This window comes from Gigantopelta aegis, chromosome 3, assembly GCF_016097555.1.
Source record: "Gigantopelta aegis isolate Gae_Host chromosome 3, Gae_host_genome, whole genome shotgun sequence".
Taxonomy (NCBI): Eukaryota; Metazoa; Mollusca; class Gastropoda; order Neomphalida; family Peltospiridae; genus Gigantopelta; species Gigantopelta aegis.
In genome coordinates, this window is record NC_054701.1 from 9,335,899 (window position 1) to 9,358,186 (window position 22,288).

The 22,288-nt window shown below is 38.7% G+C and overlaps 1 protein-coding gene across 1 annotated transcript; it reads left to right on the top strand.

Moving 5' to 3' along the window:
* The first annotated feature begins 1,184 nt into the window (after positions 1-1,184).
* Positions 1,185-19,328, top strand: LOC121369457 (chymotrypsinogen B-like). The gene is made up of 6 exons (XM_041494557.1): positions 1,185-1,426; positions 4,980-5,172; positions 7,135-7,231; positions 14,594-14,783; positions 15,272-15,405; positions 18,516-19,328. Exons 1-6 carry the CDS (start codon positions 1,297-1,299, stop codon positions 18,681-18,683), a joined length of 912 nt encoding a protein of 303 aa, XP_041350491.1. The 5' UTR covers positions 1,185-1,296; the 3' UTR covers positions 18,684-19,328.
* The last annotated feature ends 2,960 nt before the right edge of the window (positions 19,329-22,288 follow it).

Here is a 22,288-nt window from a genome sequence, read left to right on the forward strand (position 1 = left end):
ATCCGCTAATTCCATCATAGGAATGAATTTTATTTTCTAGCTATATAAATAATCACCATTGTGCAAAGTTTATGAAAATAGTAGTAGTTAATTTACTTTAAGCCGTGTGGCTCATAAGTATACACATTATATACAATTATACAAAACATATAAACAATAATCAACAAAAGTATATACCAGTATCATCACTCAGTAATTTGCGCGTGTAACATCTAGGATGGACATGTAACAAAACACTGAGCTGTTAAATGGACAATAAACAAACATGTTGTTGGCGACCACGTCATCCCCGGCAACATCCCACGACAGTCACGTCCCCCTCCACACGCCTGTAATTAACAGACCACAATCAAACTCGAGTAAATGACACGCCGCCAGAAGAAATGAGAGTTTCCAACGCGGCCAGCGCGGCACAGGTAACATCAATTACGGACTCTACGCAAGGTAAACGTTCAGATCGGACCGCAGATTTGACGTGTTTGCACATAAAATGCGAACCCCGCAATAGACAAGCTATCGTGTTTAATTAGGGTAAGACTTGTTTCGGTGGAGGTTGGTCCACATCAGAACTTGGGATTAGCCAGTTTTATCTACTGAGGGGACAAAGACTAAACAGGACACTAGTACAGTGGTCAAACAGGGGTTCAACAGGTCCACGACTTTCGGGATCACTCTCTGTACTGTAAGCGTATTGTCATCTCCACCTCATCCTCCAGGACGTGCAAGGAATAGGTGTTGAGGTAACCCGTCGTGTGCACGCATCCTAAAGACACCAAGACACAAAACAGGGCAATATTTAAAGCGATAGCGATGACACGGAAGTCATTGTTCTGCAAACAGCTGGTTGTGTTGAAGTCCTCTCGTTCCTCAGGTATTGGAAATTCCAGGAATTCTACAAAAATGTCTCATTAGTCTTTTGTGTTTTATCAAAATATTTTTTGTTGTTTTCCAAATAGAACTGTCATAATTTCTTTCATCGTGTGAATATTCTTCATAGCTACTCGTTTTATTAAGATACGTGTTTCTTCGCAGTATTTGTTTCTGTTTAATAATTTATTATTTTCACCCTCCACCATGATCATATTTAATAATATACCGTCAACGTGTAAACTCGCCTTCTTGATTACGTTTGTGTTGCTGGTTGTGGTAACCCAGTGTGGTGCGCAGAGGGGATGTACCAGATACAAACGTGCACGTGCGCCGTGCCGAGACTGCACGTACATCAGCTTTGTTCGGAAGGAATCGGACTGCCGAAGATACAGTGTGTGCGTGAACGGAAGGCCGTTCTTCTCCACGATGAAGTGCCAACAGAACATGCACTGGTCCAATAAACGACGCACGTGCGTAGTGGCCGGAAGTCGGGATGATGATTGTAAAGTAAAATCATTTCTGAAGAAAACATATTGGAAAATTAATAATAAACCAGGTAAGTACATTTTATTCTATAGCTTAAAACTTTAACATTTATTATTGTTATAATGATTATATTATTATTATTATTTTTTTGTTTTTTGTTTAACAACACCACTAGGGCACATTGATTAATTAATCATCGGTCACTGGATGTCAAACATTTGGTAATTCTGACACGCAGTCATCAAAGGAAACCCGCTACATTTTTTTCTAATGCAGTAAAGAATCTTTTTATATGCACTTTCCCACGACCTTTGATCTACCAATCGTGGTGCACTGGCTGGAACGAGAAATAGCCCAATGGGCCTACTGACGGGGATCGATCCAAGACCGACTACACAGGCGCGTGCGCGGGGGGGGGGGGGGGGGGGGGGGGGGGGGTCGTAATATCAAACGGGCGCTTTACCACTGGGCTACATCCCGCCACACTATTATGTTTATATTGTACTGTATTGTATTCTATTACATTATTTATTTATTAATTAATTATTTTGTTTATGTTGTGTTTGTTGTTTTTTAATTTTACTTTTAATAATGTAAAATGTTTGGTTCTTAAAGCAATACCATTTGTCATGTTAATATTTAAGGACTATCTAATTTATTTTAATCGGTGTTTCAATATTGGTTTTAAAAATGGTCCTGTAAAGAATATGATAATTTGAAGTGGGTACAGATAATATGTATTAAATAAAAAAGAATTCCTGAAATGATGTTTTGTTTGGCTATTTTAAATACATGTATTAGTATTTTTAAATAGCAACACGTTTAGCCTGAATTCTCTAAACAAGTTTCTGTGGGCATTTTAAAGACCGCGCCCCGTTTTACGAAGCGATCTTCGCGCCAAGATCACCTGAAATGCATATGGTGGCAAGGCACTTAATGTGATCTTAGCGCTAAGATCGATTCGGAAAACGGGGCCTGGGTTATTAATTAGTTTTTGTCATCAAAGCAATCGTTTAAAATGGAGCGCTATGGAGTGGCTCTTCTCGCACCTGTTTTCACACACTCATGTCAAACAACGCAGTTACCTGTCGCCCACTAAAAGTCCCTCCCCTTGAAATGTGAAAATCGCTTGGCATTTCTAATCTAAACAAACACCTCTGTTCGGTGTCATGACATTTTCTCGTTATGTGTTTAGGACAGGACACCTTTCACACGCTCACAATAAGGATGTGTTGGGTAGCCTGTTGACTGCTTTAACAAGCTCACAATAACGATGTGTTGGGTAGCCTGTTGACGGCTTTAACAAGCTCACAATAACGATGTGTCGGGTAGCCTGTTGACTGCTTTAACAAGCTCACAATAACGATGTGTCGGGTAGCCTGTTGACTGCTTTAACAAGCTCACAATAACGATGTGTCGGTAACCTGTTGACTGCTTTAACAAGCTCACAATAACGATGTGTCGGGTAGCCTGTTGACGGCTTTAACAAGCTCACAATAACGATGTGTCGGGTAGCCTGTTGACGGCTTTAACAAGCTCACAATAACGATGTGTCGGGTAGCCTGTTGACGGCTTTAACAAGCTCACAATAACGATGTATCGGGTAGCCTGTTGACGGCTTTAACAAGCTCACAATAACGATGTGTCGGGCAGCCTGTTGACTGCTTTAACAAGCTCACAATAACGATGTGTCGGGCAGCCTGTTGACTGCTTTAACAAGCTCACAATAACGATGTGTCGGGCAGCCTGTTGACTGTTTTAACAAGCTCACAATAACAATCTAATTAAAATTAGCTCCACTATTACATGTGGATCTAACACCTGCCAGTTGGAGCTCATGTCCACCAATCAAAACCTTACTTGCAGAATCCTGCCAGTGATTTAAAACTAACAACACTGCGTAGTCCCCAATGTCCAGGTAACATTTCGTCTGTAAATAATAATTTAAATATTGACCAATCACACTTCGCCTTTTATAACGTTATTTGGGAGCATACACATTCTAAAAATATCGGGCGAGTCTATTTTAGTGGCCGCAGTACAGCGAACCATACCAATACGTACGGGGTGGGTTATCAGTCTTCAATTTTACATTAAAAATTATTTATTTATTTATAAAAAAACCCAACTAAATTAGTCTTCAGTTTTACATTACAAATTATTTATTTTATAAAATAAAACATGTTTTAAGGCATTCGTAATTCACACGATTCATGTCGTATACCCTCAGGATAATTTGGAATGTTTTCAAATTATTTTTAAATCACTGGCAGGATTCTGCAAGTAAGGTTTTAATTGGTGGACATGAGCTCCAACTGGCAGGTGTTAGATCCACATGTAATAGTGGAGCTAATTTTAATTAGATTGTCACAATAATGATGTGTCGGGTAGCCTGTTGACTGCTTTAACAAGCTCACAATAACGATGTGTTGGATAGCCTGTTGACGGCTTTAACAAGCTCACAATAACGATGTGTCGGGTAGCCTGTTGACGGCTTTAACAAGCTTACAATAACGATGTGTCGGGTAGCCTTTTGACGGCTTTAACAAGCTCACAATAACGATGTGTCGGGTAGCCTGTTGACTGCTTTAACCAGCATGTCGGTTTTCTTGCCCTGAGCTTTTGTAAGGTTAATTTCGTGACACGAGAAGATGATTTCCTATTGATGGTGTTTTATCATTAAAATACGTTTACCCACCGTACCTTCCAAGTTGCAAATACTAACATATTTTAACTATATGGTTCTATTGATGGTGTTTTATCATTAAAATACGTTTACCCACCGTACCTTCCAAGTTGCAAATACTAACATATTTTAACTACATGGTTCTATTGATGGTGTTTTATCATTAAAATACGTTTACCCACCGTACCTTCCAAGTTGCAAATACTAACATATTTTAACTACATGGTTCTATTGATGGTGTTTGATCATTAAAATACGTTTACCCACCGTACCTTCCAAGTTGCAAATACTAACATATTTTAACTACATGGTTCTATTGATGCTGTTTGTTCATTAAAATACGTTTACCCACCGTACCTTCCAAGTTGCAAATACTAACATATTTTAACTACATGGTTCTATTGATGGTGTTTCATCATTAAAATACGTTTACCCACCGTACCTTCCAAGTTGCAAATACTAACATATGTTAACTACATGGTTCGCTAAGGTTTTTGTTGTGATTTTTATTAATTATGTTTGCCCACTCATCAAATTCAGAGATGTAGACAAGTCTCTTCTACGTCCTTCATTTTCTCCTTCCTCTCTCTCTCTCTCTCTCTCTGTCTGTCTCTCTCTCTCTCTCTCTCTCTCTCTCTCTCTCTCTCTCTCTCTCTCTCTCTCTCTCTCTCTCTCTCTCTCTCTCTCTCTCTCTCTCTCTCTCTCCATCGTCAGCTTCTTTTTTCTCATTCTCTTTCTCCTCTTTGTTCATCATCATCATCATCATTCTGCAACAGAAGCAGCAGCAGAAATAACAGCAGCAGCGTGCGGTTGACTGTGTAGGTCAAAATTGTTTCACCAAAATGTATTAAATGTATCACAAAAACCACATAGTAACTCATCATTCAACTTTTGTTTGTCTTTAGTAAGAGTCCTTTCCTGTTGATTATCCTTCTAGCACGAAAAACCTGTGGTGCGAAGATTTCGCCAAATATTGTTGGCGGGTTTCAGACTCGACCTGGCGAATGGCCATGGATGGTGTCGCTTCAACTCAAGGACAGATACTCCCCCCAGTACATCCATTTCTGTGGGGGAGTCGTCATCGACGAGAAGTGGATTCTCACCGCATCCCACTGCGTTGTTAGTAAACAGTGAGTAGTTTGCGTTGTTAGTAAACAGTGAGCAGTTTGCGTTGTTAGTAAACAGTGAGTAGCTTGCGTTGTTAGTGAAGTGAGTAGTTTGTGTTGTTAGTAAACAGTGAATAGCTTGCGTTGTTAGTAGTGAGTAGCTTGCGTTGTTAGTAAACAGTGAATAGTTTGCGTTGTGAGTAAACAGTGAGTAGTTTGCGTAGTGAGCAAACAGTGAGTAGTTTGCGTTGTTAGTAAACAGTAAGTAGTTTGCATTGTTTTGTAAACAGTGAGTAGATTCCGTTATTAGTAAACCGTAAGTAGCTTGCGTCGTTAGTAAACAGTGAGTAGTTTCCGTTGTTAGTAAACCGTAAGTAGCTTGCGTTGTTAGTAAACAGTGAGTAGTTTCCGTTGTTAGTAAACAGTGAGTAGTTTCCGTTGTTAGTAAATAGTGAGTAGTTTTCGTTGTTAGTAAACAGTAAGTAGTTTGCGTTGTTAGTAAACAGTGAGTAGCTTGCGTTGTCAGTAAATAATAAGTAGTTTGTGTTGTTAGTAAACAGTAAGTAGTTTCCGTTAGTAAACAGTGCGTAGTTTGCGTTGTTAGTAAACAGTGAGTAGTTTGTGTTGTTAGTAAACAGAGTAGATTGCGTTGTGAGCAAACAGTGAGTAGTTTGCGTTGTCAGTAAACAGAAAGTAGTTTGCGTTGTCAGTAAATAATTAGTAGTTTGTGTTGTCAGTAAACAGTAAATAGTTTGCGTTGTCAGTAAACAGAAAGTAGTTTGCGTTGTCAGTAAATAATTAGTAGTTTGTGTTGTCAGTAAACAGTAAATAGTTTGCGTTGTCAGTAAATAATAAGTAGTTCGTGTTGTTAGTAAACAGTGAGTAGTTTGCGTTGTCAGTAAACAGTAAGTACTTTGCGTTGTCAGTAAACAAAAAATAATTTCAGCACTGTTACTGATTTTGGTGTGATTCATGTGGAAAGCTACATGTCGTTACTTCCAACTATTCAATATAATCCTTCCTCTTACTACACTTACTTGTATCGGTTATATAAAATTATATTCAAAGTTTAATTACAAAATGGAACTGTTTCTCCGTAAACTTCGCCGAGATATCTAACGTTTGTGATTCACAGATGTTAAATGTGATTCGCTTTAGAAGGAACTGGAAGGAGATTCTTCCGAGGAAACAATTGACGATAGCGTACGTTATCTACTACCCAGTACTAGTGTGCAACTGAAGCTGTAGCATGCAACATTTATTTGATACTGTATATGTGAACTAGACTGATTCCAAAAGATGTTACGAACCTTGACTCACTGTCAGGTTTTTTTTTCTAAACAGGAGAGTTGATCGTAACCATGATATCTGGTTACAACTCAGTCTGTAGGAAGACTAAGGGGTGTCTGAAGGCATGCACGGATGTGCACAGAATAATATATCACAAAAAGACCTGTAAATATTTTTCAGAAATGTTGCTCATATTATCAGGTACATTTAACGGTAAATCTTGTAGAATCCACAGTAAAATGGAACATTAAGAAAAGTGGTCGTGGTGTGTTTGTTGTTGGGTTGGGTTTGGGTTGGGGTTTTTTGTTTGTTGTTTTTTTGTGCGTGTGTGTTGTTGTTTTGTTTTTTTTTTGGGGGGGGGGTTGTTGGTGTTGGGTTTTTTTTAGGAGGTCTTGTTTGTTTCTTAACTTGCCTGGGGTTGTTTTTGTTTTTGTATGTTTGTGTGGGGTTGTTGGGGTTTTTTTTTGGTTTTTTTTTTTTTTTTGGGGGGGGGGGGGGGGGGGGTTGGGTTTTTTTTCTTTTTCTTGTTAGGTGGTTTTTTGTGTCTTTTTATTTGTTTGAGGTTGTTTTTTGGGTTTTTCTGTTTTGTTTTTAATCTTTTTTAGCATTTGAGTATTGATGAGAATACCTTTTATTCAGGTTATTATATCGATTGCTTGTCAGCTGATATTTGTGTTCATTGATTGATTACTTCAGACGTGTGAAGGGTATGATCTCGGTAGTATTCGGAGCTCACCAGCTTTCCAAACCCCACAAGACACAGCACAGACGAGGAGTGGAGCATATCTTTCTCGTAAGTTATGCTTTAATTCGCTCATCTTCATAATGTCTTGAATGCCAACCTCGTGAAAGATCGGACGTCTACGTCTGGTTTTCTGCTCCAGGTTTTGGTTTCTATATTTCGCAACTTCTAAGATACCTTAGGCCATGCTCATCTTATTCTGATTTAAAAGATCGACATATCGCTCTGGTAGGGACATTGAATGATCAGGCTATAACATGTATATAAGGACTCCTGAAAGCCTTCAAGACATTTTATGGTAGACACTTAGAGGCTATTTTTAGATATACGAATCACTGACTAAAATGGTGTCTGATGCATTAGCCTATTTTGACCTTATACATGCCATTTCATTGTTTTGGTGAAATCCTGTACATTTCAGCTGGATTTGGTGGCTGTAGGCTATGCTTATGATGTGGGGCAGGATATGCTCATATTTCGCGAACACCCGATATCATCACTGTTTTTATAGTAATTCATGTGTGCATGCCATCACAGATGCATATATTGCATTGAGCTCAAACCTTGTTTTCTAAGCTAGTCCTGAGAGTAGCAGTCCTCTTACAAACGGCGAAAGAGGGATGAAACATGTTACGGATCTCCCAGAATGGCCTCCTACAAACGGTGTAAGAGGGATGAAACATGTTACAGATCTCCCAGACAGTGGCGGTCCTTTTCAAACGGCGCAAGAGGGATGTGTTAACTACCACAGTGGCGGTCCTCCTACAAATGGCGCAAAGAGAGATGAAACATGTTACGGATCTCCTAGAGCATGGCGGTCCTACAAACGGCGCAAGAGGGATGAAACATGTTAGGGATCTCCTAGACAGTGGCGGTCCTACAAACGGCATAAGAGGGATGAAACATGTTACGGATCTCCTAGACAGTGGCGATCCTACAAACGGCACAAGAGGGATGAAACATGTTACGAATCTCCTAGACAGTGGCAGGGCGGGACGTAGCCCAGTGGTAAAGCGTTCGCTCGATGCGCGGTTGGTCTGGGATCGGGCTATTTCTCGTTCCAGCCAGTGCACCACGACTGGCATATCAAAGGCCGTGGTATGTACTACCCTGTCTGTGGGATGGTGCATATAAAAGATCCCTTGCTGCTAATCGAAACGAGTAGCCCATGAAGTGGCAACAGCGGGTTTCCTCTCTCAATATCTGTGTGGTCCTTAACCACATGTCTGACGCCATATAACCGTAAATAAAATGTGTTGAGTGCGTCGTTAAATAAAACATTTCCTAGACAGTGGCAGTCCTCCCAGGGACGAGCATCTCGTTGTGGACCATGAAAACCATCACGGCTTTGCCTAAAACATTCTTTCGACTCTGCCTTGTTCAGGATAAGATTTTGATTATGGAATACAGTTTTATCATTCAGATTTAGATCTCACTGATTTGACCGCAATAGGTCTGTTCTGAATACAGCGAAATATCATTAATGTACTGACGTTATTAACTGTAGAAGAGTTCTGTATATTCATATGTGTGTTCTTAAATTAAATCTTAACAATTGAGTGTTTTTTTCAAATCAAATGTTTTGTACTTAATTAGGACATATATATTTTGGACACACTGGTTATGTCCTAGCAAACCTTTGTCACGAAAAGGCACCAAGTGTCACAATAAGGATGGTTGGTCGGGACGTTTGAAGAAGATTGAACAACGTGCCGTCCCTATCAGTAATCCCTTTGATCCTTTAGATATGAAAGTGAGTGATAAGATTTGTGATTCATCACAAAACTCGCAATCACAAAAATCAAAGGGAAAGTCTAAATTAACCCCCATACTTCCTCCCAATGACTAATTCAGTCATTCAGTGGAACTGCAGTGGGCTTAGGCCCAATTTTGATGAATTAAGTCTTTTAATGATTTAATCTATATCATAAGTTTCATGAAACTGAAAATAGAGCATCTGGGGGTGTTTCCATTCTTGTTAATGAAAACATTCCTCAGAGTATAATAGCATTAACTACAGATTTACAAGCTGTAAAGGTCACGGCTCATAAAACTGTTACTCTATGTTCAGTTTAATTTTAATCCAAGGGATCTTCAAGATCTTATTGGCCAGCTCCCTACTCCCTTTATTATTATGGGAGATTTCAATGGTCACCACACTTCGTGGGGATGTGAGGATGTAAATATTAGAGGTAAACAATTGGAAGACTTAATTCTAAAAAATGATTTGCTTTTATTTAATGACAAAAGTCATACATATTTTCATTCTGCAAATGGCTCTTTCACTCTATAGACTTAACTCTTTGTAGTCCTTCACTTTTTCTTGATTTCTCCCGGAAAGTTGGTTCAAACCCTTATAGTAGTGACCACTTTTCCATTATTTTGGAGAATGATGGACCTCCATCGCTTGAAAGGGTTCAAAGGTGGAAGTTGACGAGGGCAAATTGGGTTCAGTTTCAGCATCTGTGCAGCACTCGACTGCAACAATTTGCCATTACTGATGCTGATGATCCCATGTCTTTGTTCACTTCTATCTTGAAGGACATTGCAGATGAAACTATTCCTAAGACTTCGGCAGTGCCAAAGCGTTTCGATAAACTATGGTTTACTGAAACATGCAAGGATGCATTCAAAGAGCGAAACAGGTTAGTTGAGAGGTTCAAACGTGAACCTACTGGGGATAACCTGGATGCGTTTCGTATTGCTAGGGCCAAGGCTCGCAGAGAGATTAGACAGAGTAAGAAACCATCTTGCAGAACTTGTGTCTCCAAGTTGAATTCACAAACATCAGTGAAATTTGTTTGGAATAGGATCCGTAAAATCAAAGGTAAAGAATCCAGTAATACAGTTCATCATTTGTCTGTCAATGACACAGATGTCACGATCGTGACATTGCCAATCATTGGCAGATAACATTTCTCATAATTCATCTTCTGCTTTCAGTACAGATGCTTTTACATCTGTCAGAACTAAAGCTGAAAAGCAGTCCATTAATTTTTCATCTGAAAATGCTGAAGTATACTACAAGAGGCATTTCTCTGTGGAGGAATTGCAGGATGCTCTTCGTGGAGCCCATGATACTTCAGTAGGACCAGATGAAATTCATTATCAGTTAATAAAACATTTACCTGAATCATCTTTGATGGTTCTTTTGAATATTTTTAATAACATCTGGATTTCTGGTGACTTTCCTTCTGATTGGAGGAAAGCAATTATTATTCCTATCCCCAAGCCTGGTAAGGATCCAACTAATCCTACTAGTTATCGCCCTATCGAATTGACAAGTTGCATTTGTAAAACGATGGAACGAATGATCAATCGTAGACTTGTCTGGTATCTTGAATCCCACAAATTGCTTACTAACGTGCAATGTGGGTTCAGATCCAGACGTAGCACGGTTGATCATCTTGTTAAGATTTGAAACGTTTTGTAGGGAAGCTTTCATCAATAATCAGCACTTGGTTTCAGTGGTTCTTGATTTGGAGAAAGCTTACAATACCACGTGAAAGTATGGGATTTTAAAAGACCTCCATGGCTTCCAATTTGTATTTCTCAATTTTCAAAAGATAGATCTTTTAAAGTGCGGGTGGGGTCGACTTTGTCCGACTTTCACCCCACAGGAGATGGGTGTGCCTCAAGGTAGTATCCTGTAAGTAACTTTATTTTCTGTGAAAATTAACAGCATCACCCAGTGTTTAACACCTGGTATGGATTGCTCGTTATATGTTGATGATTTCCAGATTTGCTATATATCGTCCAATATGAGTATCATTGAACGTAAGTTGCAGCTTTGTTTGAATAAACTTCAACAATGCGCAACTGACAATGGCTTTCGATTCTCAAAGGCAAAAATGGTTTGTATGCATATCTGCCAGAAAAGAGGTCTCCACTTAGATCTACAGTTATTTTGGGACAAAAATCCAATTCCAGTTGTGGAGGAGACTAAATTTCTGGGGTTATATATGACAGGAAGCTATATTTTGTGCCCCATCTTAAATATGTTAAAAAGAAGGGCTTAAAAGCTCTCAATATTTTAAAGGTTATTGGTAATACGGAATGGGGAGCAGACCGAAAGGTGATGCTCCGTCTGTATAGATCTCTTGTGAGGTCAAAACTGGATTATGGATGCATTGTATATGGGTCAGCACGCAAGTCTTACATGCAGATGCTAGATCCTATACACAACCAGGGACTTAGGCTTTGTCTTGGTGCGTTTAGAACATCTCCTGTAGATAGCTTGTACGTTGATGCACACAAACCTTGTTTGGGTGCTAGACGTGCAAAACATTCTCTGTAGTACGCTACCAAGATCAAATCTTTACCAATACATCCTACACATAATGCGGTGTTTGACAATAAATATATGAAGTTGTTTGATGCAAGGCCAAATGCTATTCGTACATTTGGACTTCGCATTCAGCAGTTTTTATCGCTTTCCAACATTGATTTAACTGACACTTTGGAAACTCATTCATATTTTGTTTTACCACCTTGGTGTATTACACCACCTAAAATTGTGTTTGATCTGGCGCATCTGAAGAAAGATCGCACAGATGCTGTTGTGTATAAGCAATTTTTCATGGAAATTCAAGACAAGTACCGTGATTACATTCCTGTGTATAAAGACGGATCACGGGATGGGAATTCTGTGGCTTGTGCTACAGTCTTTCCATCATTTCCATGGGACTGCCTGACTCGGCATCAATCTTTAGTGCTGAAGTTTGGGCAGTTATTAAAGCCTTAGAAGAAATCAAGGATTCTAGTGCATCCAAATTTATTGTTTTTACCGACTCACTTTCGTGTCACCAAGCTTTGCGCAATATGAAGCTGGACCATCCCTTAATTGGGAAGGCGATACGAAAGTGTGTCTTTTTATCTATTGCCAATACAAATTTATTTTTGGGGGTGCCCAGCCATGCTGGCATCAGGGGTAATGAAAAGGCAGATTCAGCTGCCAAGTCTGCTTTGGATTTGCGTCATGCCAGGGTTGGTGTACCGTATACTGATTTTAAATATATACTGAAGAAAATAAGAAACTTCCGCTAACTTTGCTTGAACATAACTTGATGAAAACAAACCGGGGGAATAATTGTTATATATGCGTTTAAAGAGTGTTCCATGATGCATCGTTTGGTGCAAAAATCATGGTCATAGGTTTAACAGAAACTGGGAGAAATTTTGACCAAGTGTGGTAGGGGTTAAAAATAAAAACACCCACTTAATAACGGGTATGACCACCTCTTGAATTGACCACTGCAGTGCATCGCAGGCGCATAGAATTGACTAAAGTGTTGATTTCTGCCTGTGGAATATTGTTCCATTCCTGAATGAGCGCTTGACGAAGTTCGTTGACGTTAGCGGGTGGGTTGGGACGACGCCTCAATCCTCTGTCCAGACTATCCCAGACATGCTCGATGGGGTTGACATCAGGACTTTTAGCGGGCCAGTCATCAATGAAACCAATGTTATTTGTCCTTAGAAAATTTAGTGTCACTAGCTGTATGAGAGGTGGCATTATCATGCTGAAAAATCGAGATGTTGGCGTTGTTATGGAACAGAGGAATGACGTGATGAGCGAGAATGTCATCGCAGTAACGTTGAGCATTTAAATTGCCATCAATGACGACTAGTGGTGAACGATAACCATGGGCAATGGCTGCCCAGACCATGACAGAACCCCCATCACCGAAACGAGCTCGTTCAATAACACAACAGTCAGCATAGCGTTCATTTCTCCTTCGGTAGACGCGCACCCTGCCATCACCACGTTGTAAAGAAAATCTGGATTCATCCGAAAAAAGAACGGTATTCCAGCGTCGCCGTATCCAACCAGTGTGTACACGTGCCCAATTAACACGATTTGGACGATGACGTTGCGTTAAAACGCATCCGACGTAAGGACGTTGTGCATGTAAACCGTTCTCCCGCAGACGATTACGAACAGTTTGCCCACTGATTCGGTTATTATGAAGCCCAGGTGTGTTAGCAGCAGTAGCAGTGGCAGTTTGGAATCGATTGCGCAAATGCGTGTTCATGATATAGCGGTCTTGACCATGCGTTGTAACACGCGGACGTCCACGACGTGGCAAGTCGTTGGTGCTTCCTGTCGTTCGAAATCTTACGCGAAGATTTCGTATCGCTCGACTAGAACTCCCAACATGCCTTGCAACGTCTTCTGTCGACATGCCAGCATCAAGCATGCCAATCGCCCGTTCTCGTAAATTATTGGGTATTCTTGGCATACTAAAAATGCTACAATATAAAAAACGTTAATTGTTTTACAAATTTTGAAGCGTTTTCCTTCACTTGACAACAATGTCAGTAAGACAAGTAAAACAAATTGACCGAATACTACACGGGACATGTCGAACCATGCATGCACGTGCAAATTGAATTTCACGTTGTCGACGATTAACAGTGCAAAAAGAATCGATAAAATTCATGAATCCTGATAATACAGCTCAAGGCTAATACTACCTATATAATTTCATTACACAATGAATTCTTTAACACAACAAATACTATATGTACAAATCGGAAGTTTCTTTTTTTGTTCAGTATAGTATTAACAAATTTATCTTTTGCGACTTGGCAACATGATTGGGACGGTGCGGTTGCGAACAAGCTTCATGCTATCAAGCCAGTCTTGGAAGAGTGGCAGTCCTCCTATAGACAGTGCAGGAAGGATGAAATAGTCTTGTGTCGTGCCCGCATCGGTCATACATATTTGACCCATTGATTTATCTTAAAGAAAGATCCTCCACCTCAGTGTGAGGACTGTCAGGGTACTCTGACGGTGCGACACATTTTGGTGGAGTGTAAGCATCTTAAAGAAACTCGAAAAGATATATTTGGACTACGAAATGTGATGGAATCCTTTCGATTCCATCCAGAACTTATTTTACAGTTCTTACGTGATACTGACTTTTATTTTAAATTTTAAATATTATCTAACTGTGATATTTGTATTTTTGCACTGTTCTTTACACTGTGTTTTAATTTAACTGTTGAATTTTTAATGTTGATCATCAATTTTTCTTGTTGCATTTACCATAGTTTGACACCCAATACCCGATATATTTTTCGTGCTGGGGTGTCGTTAAACATGCATTCATTCATCCACTGGTTATGGCCTTGTTTTTAATACAATCTAAAACTTTGTTTGTGTTTACCAATGTACCAAAATCACGATGCTGTCCACTGAAGTTAACAACTATTTATTGTGTTGTCTAATTTGATATACATTATTACTATTAATTTATTTACTTATATTTTTATCTATGTATATCGGTTTGTGTGTCTATTATATCTATTCGTTTATATTTATGGCGGTGAAACAAAATTAATTCATTTGATCATAAAATGAAATCGGAAATTAAAACATTTCATAATTCTAATTCCATTTGTTTCAAGCATCCAAAGTATAGAGACCGTGGTAGTTTCCCAAACGACATTGCCTTGTTGAAACTGGCCGATCCTGTCGACTTTAATGACGGAATAATTCGTGACATATGTTTACCGGAACCTGGCGAAGACATACGGGACGAAGGCTACCGATCATCAGAACTCGGTTGCTGGTTGGCTGGCTGGGGTGTGACGCAGAGTAAGTTTTAATCAAAATTATACCTAACCATATTTTTGCAAAACAAACCCAAAGAAGGAACCACATCGTCAAAAGGACATAGTTAGCAACTGCCGCTCCTCTTCCCTCTCCCGCCCCTAAAAAGAAGATAAAGCTGACCTTTCTAAAGTACATTTTCCCTATTGGCCCAGATCTGTAGCACGCTCTATATATTCCATATTTTAAATACATGTGGCAGTTACCAAACAGGTTCGTAGGAGATATTATGTAAAGGGAACATATGCTATTCTGGAGGGGGTGGGAGTGGGGGGAGGGTGCAAACACGTGTCTTTGGTTTATATAATAGTAGGACAAACAAGAAGAATGTGTTACCTACATTATGGGGACAGACCTTCTCCCCGATTCTTAGGGGCCTGCAAAATTGTCATTGGGGCGGCCAGGGTGTCCTTCTAGGTGGAGAATATCACCATCGGCTTGTCGGTTTACCCAACATGATTTTCTGTTTGCAGGATCTGGGAATGGCGATATTTTGCAGGAACTGAAGACGAATCTCGTTAACTTCACGTTCTGTAGGAAGCAGTGGGGAGACTTCGTGACGAAGAACCACATATGTGTGGGGATGGGGGACAAAGGCGCCTGTAGGGTAAGAGTTGTGTCTTATTCCACGAAGCAACTTTTTGTATCATGCTACCCAATGCATGGACTTGGATTATTCAAAGCTGCTAGTGTTGGAACTCGTTTGGAATTTGATCATTGATTATAATCTGTTGGCACCAATGGATCAGCTTTCGATTAAACAACCGGTTAGGACTATATGAACATAAGAATCATCTGAAGTATAAGGACCGTGCAACTAGATCTAGATTTTACAGATGTTTCCTTTTACCTTTAAACATATTTAATATGTTTTCTATGTGTCTATATAAAACATCTCCAACCCAACATATATACACTAATTCTATCATATAAATTGGAGGACAATTATAGTTAACATTTCCCCACACAGTCTATTGTGGATGTTTATAATCGATCACGACATCGGCTGAGCCAGTCTAATTAAAATTAGCTCCACTATTACACGTGGATCTAACACCAGCCAGTTGGAGCTCATGTCCACCAATCAAAACCTTACTTGCAGAATCCTGCCAGTGATTTAAAACTAATTTGAAAACATTCCGAATTATCCTGAGGGTATACGACATGTTTCGTGTGAATTACGAATGCCTTAAAACATGTTTTATTTTTTTTATAAATAAATAAATTATTTTTAATGTAAAATTGAAGACTGATAACCCACTCCGTACGTATTGGTATGGTTCGCTGTACTGCGGCCACTAAAATAGACTCGCCCGATATTTTTAGAATTTGTATGCTTCCAAATAACGTTATAAAAGGCGAAGTGTGATTGATCAATATTTAAATTATTATTTACAGACGAAATGTTACCTGGACATTGGGGACTACGCAGTGTTGTTAGTTTTAAATCACTGGCAGGATTCTGCAAGTAAGGTTTTGATTGGTGGACATGAGCTCCAACTGGCTGGTGTTAGATCCACATGTAATAGTGGAGCTAATTTTAATTAGATTGCGGCTGAGCCTAACCGATCAATTTACGATTACAACCGACCATTGGAACATCACCAAAAGCTGCAGAGTGAAGCAGTTACATTTTGAAGGTCACGCTAGCCTATTCATATTTAAATGTCTGCCAAAGGCTTTATTAGACAAATTGTTGGAAGGGAGGGTGTCACTGCACAGTTTCATAAACGTATGGGTCTTTTAGAATCGTTGTGGGCAGTCAATGTGTATGTGTATGTGCGTGCGTGTGTGAATTAAAACTGTTCTTCGGGCACACAAGCCATCGCCTCATTAGCACTCCTAAAACCCACACTACCTGTAATATCTCGGAGATAAAACTGCAGGATGAAGGTTATTTCTTTGCTTCTTTTTTAAAGGGACACGCCCTAGTTGTTAACTATTACGCCGTTGTTTTTCGCTATTAAACCAATTTTCTCAAATAAAATTGCACTTTACTTACATTTTATTATTTAGAATATACATTTCCATTCACCTGAAGTGTTTTTTTGGTAATCCTGGTGTTTGTAATGCCACAAAATGCATTTTTCGTATTTCTTAAAGGGACATTCCCGAGTTTGCTGCATTGTAAGATGTTTCCGACTAATAAAATATTTCTACGATTAAACTTACATTCTTGTTTAGAATGTCAGTGTCTGTATATTCAATGTGTTTCTGGTCGTCTTAATATTTGTAAGAAGCCCAAACTGGATTTTGTCTTTAAATAATTTCGTACGTACGAAAAAATTGTTTTTAGGAAATAAAATGAAATTTAACCTAGTACAAATATTAGAACGGTCAGAAACACGTCTAATATACAGCCACTAATATTTTATGCAGAAAAATATATTTGATATATAATTACAATCGTTAAAATGTCTCTGTTGGTCGATAACAATCTTAAAAATTGTAGCAAACTCAGGAATGTCCCTTTAAAAACGCACGTGCGTCTGAGAAAAAACCGTTGAGCAGACAAGGTCTAATCTATTTTTAGAGGGGTTCTTCCCGTTTCAACGTCACAGACGTTGGTATACCACGTGACCGTATCATTTTGGTTCGGTTTGTTTTCTCGTGCACGGTTCGCGCAATCAACATCCGATTTGTTGTCGTTTGCTTGTTCATTTGTGAGGTTTTTCTTCACAGTTCGTGAACATTTTCATTAACAATAAAGTTCAGACAAGTAAGTATCTTAATACAAAACGTTACAAACCCTTAAAACCAATAATTTTGGTATGTCTTACGATATCTGGAGAGGGGATACAACCTTGGGGGTGAGGGGGGGGGGGGGGGCACAAGCTATATTGTTATCTTTATTTAAATGGAGTAGGACAAAAACAACACCTTTACATTTTCGTCCTGGGGAGGGGAAGTGCCTCCCCACCTCTGGTTCCTACAGACTGTACTACTACTACTACTACCATCACCACCACTACCACTACCACTACTACTACTACTACTACTACTACCACCAACAATAATAAACGGTGCATCTAATTGCTAATAACAATATGTTAGCCACTAGTACCCGGTGCCGAATAGCAAATGTAGGCTAATTGCGGTTTATATATAAAATGTATTATTTCAAACACTGTAGTATAGTCAACATGGTCAGTGACGGGACTATCATTGTCGTCTTATTCCGATTCAAGTAGCATGATTGCTGCAGCAGCCACTACCTCAACAGAAGCACCCATTTTGGTAAAGTAACTTCCTGTTCCAAACTCATTCATTTCGCTGTCCAGGACAGAACAGTTGGAACATGCCCAGGAGAGGTGAAAGGAACGCACCCCAAGTCTGTGTGCACTCTGGGAAATGTGTCGTGAAATAGGCATTTCTGTGCTTCGAGCGACATCTACCGGTGACATCAGATTACTAACTTTCAAAATGATTTCAAGTAATTGGGTCACGGGGATTCCCATGGTATTTATCGATATAAAACCTGCTTTTTCACTCTATTTTATAAAAACGTGATCTAAGTGTGTTACAATTTTGTAGATTAACCAAAATTAGAATTAATTTTCGTGGGCTGAAACTAGGGCGTGCGACTTTAAATTAAATATATTATATATATATATATATATATATATATATATATATATATATATATATATATATATTTCTCCCTTTGTCGTCATCTTTTAGCTCTTTGATGTCATTCAACATTTGATTAATTTGCAGGGCGATTCTGGAGGACCATTGATGTGCTCCAAGGGAGGGCGGTTCTACATTGCTGGAATCGTCTCGTGGGGCGAGGAAACGTGCATGGAATATGGGTATCCCAACATCTTCACCAAGGTTCAGATATATTCACGCTGGATACAGGATACGATGAAATCTAACCCATGATTCCCTGTATTCCTGATCCTTTTTGTTTTTAGCCTTGGCGATTGGCGCTTCGCCTTCCTGCAAGCCATGGTTGCCAGGCACAACAGCATACGGGTTTTGCGTTGTCATGCTCACACGTTTGGAGGCCAGGAGGCCAGAGTTGATGATCGCTTTTGAAAGACCAGTATGATGATAATCGGAAAGAGGAATCTTCGGGTGATGTACAGACAGAGATCTCTCTGGTGATTACAACCAGGGAATCCTCTCATTCACGGTATAGACCAGGCTAGGGATTGTTCAAGCCATCTTAGCGCTACGAAATTGTAAAAACATCGTAGGTTGTTACGTCACTATAGCACACACCACAGGACGTCATAGCTTACGATAGTTTTACGATTCCGTAGTGCTAAGATAGTTTCGAAAATATGGGCCCTGGACTTAAGACACAGGAAATTGGTTACTTGCAAGTTTGCGTGTACCAAACGTGTTTGGGAAAGTCGACGAGTTCTAAACTCTGCAACAAGGTCGAATGGTAGACGTTTTGTGTACATAATTATTTCAAACAAATTCATTTGTTATACGACATAATGATCATTGCAGTTACGGCATAATATTTTTCTCATATTGTAATATTTTGATTATATGTTTTGGTTTTTATTCAACAGATTGAGCAATATATTTTTGTTTCTTTAGATTACTATTGTTTATATTATAATATATATATATAAATATATTATAATTTATATATATACATTAAATTTTATTATATATATACATTAAATTTTATATCATTATTTTAATGGTATATTATAGCTTTTATCGAGTTTGCTATATTTGCTATATTTGTACGTTTTGCCATTTGTATCAAACATATTTTTCATTGTTAAGGGGCGTTTTTAGAATGATCGTTTGCCAATATAAATATATATTCATATTTCAAGAAGTAATACACTTTGTGGCTTTACACTTTAATGTATGTGCGTGTTTCTGGGTGTATTGCGTGCGTAAATCAGGGCCGTACCCTGATAAAAATTCTAGGGGGGAGGGGGCACTACTTTTTATAAATAAATGAAACCCTATACAAATTAAACCCTGAGTTTTAAAAAAGTGAGATTCTCAGGGGGGCAACTGCTGCTTCCCCCTCCCTGCCCCCCCCCCCCCCCCCCCCCGAAGGGTACGGCCTTGTATATTTATTAATTATTGACCGTCATTGGGGGTAATATTATGTTTTATGGACCAAAGAAATTGATATTGATCGAGGCAAATGAAACATATTTTTCATTATTCGAATTATTAGCAGTTGACGTTGCATTACGTTACCTACTCATTAATTGGATAGAATTTTGTCTCATCTTCATTTTCATTGGTTAAATTTCCCAGGGCAATATCACTTTTGATGGACCGGTGAGACCGTCTCAGGGCAGTACCACTATTTACAGACGGTCATGTGACTTGTTTTTCGACCAATAAGAATACAGATATATTCTCATTATGTAATAAATAAATATATTTTAGTTGAATAGTGTCTCACTACATATTGGAAACTTTCAAAATTGTCTGTCTCTATATTTTAAAATCTTTACTTTGATAGTTTGTCATGTAATTTGTTATTTGTATAATGCGTCGTTATTTGAAATCCCATTATTGCTGTGAACCGATAACTTGCGTGCAAATTTTACGGAATCGTTACACACTAGACTAAATATAAAATTTGCGTATGCGTAGTTTAACTTGGCGACCATGCTGGCGAAAATGCACGTAACGAAGTGGCATAGGTTAAAAGGCGTGTTCCCATAGCGGGGAAACAAAATGAATAAATTACTTTGGATGCATATGTAGTTTGTTGTTTTGTTCAGCTTTGAAAACGTGTAATCATAAATAGAGAAAACTGAACTCTTTTAAAATAAGGGGTGGTATACAGCTCATACAGACTATCTCATATATGTACTGAACTCTTTTAAAATAAGGGGTGGTACACAGACTATCTCATAAATACTGAACTCTTAAAATAAGGGGTGGTATACGGCTGGTACACGGACTATCTCATATATACTGAACTCTTAAAATAAGGGGTGGTATACGGCTGGTACACGGACTATCTCATATATACTGAACTCTTAAAATAAGGGGTGGTATACGGCTGGTACACGGACTATCTCATATATACTGAATTCTTAAAATAAGGGGTGGTATACAGCTAGTACACGGACTATCTCATATATACTGAACTCTTAAAATAAGGAGTGGTATACAGCTAGTACACGGACTATCTCGTATAAATTGAACTCTTAAAATAAGGGGTGGTATACGGCTAGTACACAGACTCGTATGTACAGCTCCGATGGACCAGATAAGTAGTCGATACGAGGTGTTCACACCGGACAAAATTTAAAGTTTGTTTTGTTTAACAATACCACTAGAGCACATTGATATATTAATCATCGGCTATTGGATGTCAAACATTTGGTAATTTTTACATAGTCTTAGAGGAAACCGGCTACATTTTTCCATTAGTAGCAAGGGATCTTTTATATGCACTATCCGACAGAAGATAGTACATACCACGGCCTTTGATATACCAGTCGTGGTGCACTGGCTGGAAACTAGAAATAACCCAATGGGTCCACAGACGGGGATCGATCCCAAACCGACCGCGCATCAAGTGAGCGCTTTAGTACTGGGCTACGTCCCACCCCCGAATTTTTACCCCTAGCAAGACTTCCGTTTGTTCCCCTCAATTAAGTACACGCACATCCTGCTTTACCGTGGTGGTGTTTTATTTGTTGTTGGGGGTTTTTGTGGGTTTTTTAGGGGGGTGGGGTGGGGGTTGGTTTTTTTACCTTGATATGTCATTATTAAACATACGGATACATAAATACATTTGAAACGACCTTTGGCGGTATTATTTCAAATTGCGTTTAGCCAATGGAAGAAATAATAAATTCGTACATAAAAATGTATTTTAGACAATCGATATTGAGATACTAAATAGCATTACGATGTTCAGAAATGCATTGGTTATAGCGATTTTGCAGCCTCATATGGATATAGGCACGTTAATAAAGTAACAATAACAGCGATTTAACTCCAAAGCAAGAAATTGTACGTAAATTGTAATTTTAATAATGTAAAAAATATTGTATTTGCCGAAAAACTTTTAAAATGGTTCCACAATCGGAACTTTTAACGGACTAGATCTTATGTGAATCCTTGTTTAATTTGATACATTTTATAACTTCGTTATTGCTTCATAATATTACTGTTTTCAATACAATATAAAATATTACTTAACGGTTTGTTACTGTAAATTTTCTAAATAAAGGTACTTCTATTATGTTACACGTGCTATATTTTTAATACCTAAGCATTTAGAATAATAAATGATCTAGTTGGTTCGTACCTGTGACGCTCTATAATTCTTTCAGTTCCCTACATTCGCTTGTTTAAAGACTGGTTTCTGTAACGGGTAGGCAACCGACGCAAACCAAAACATGGAAATCGAGGATTGTAAAATATTCTCTGTACATCCCAACCCCCGAATAAAGATTATATATGGTCTCGAATAAATATAACCATAACTGACAGTTTGAAGTTTCCTCTGAACATTAATAATTTTTAATCAACAA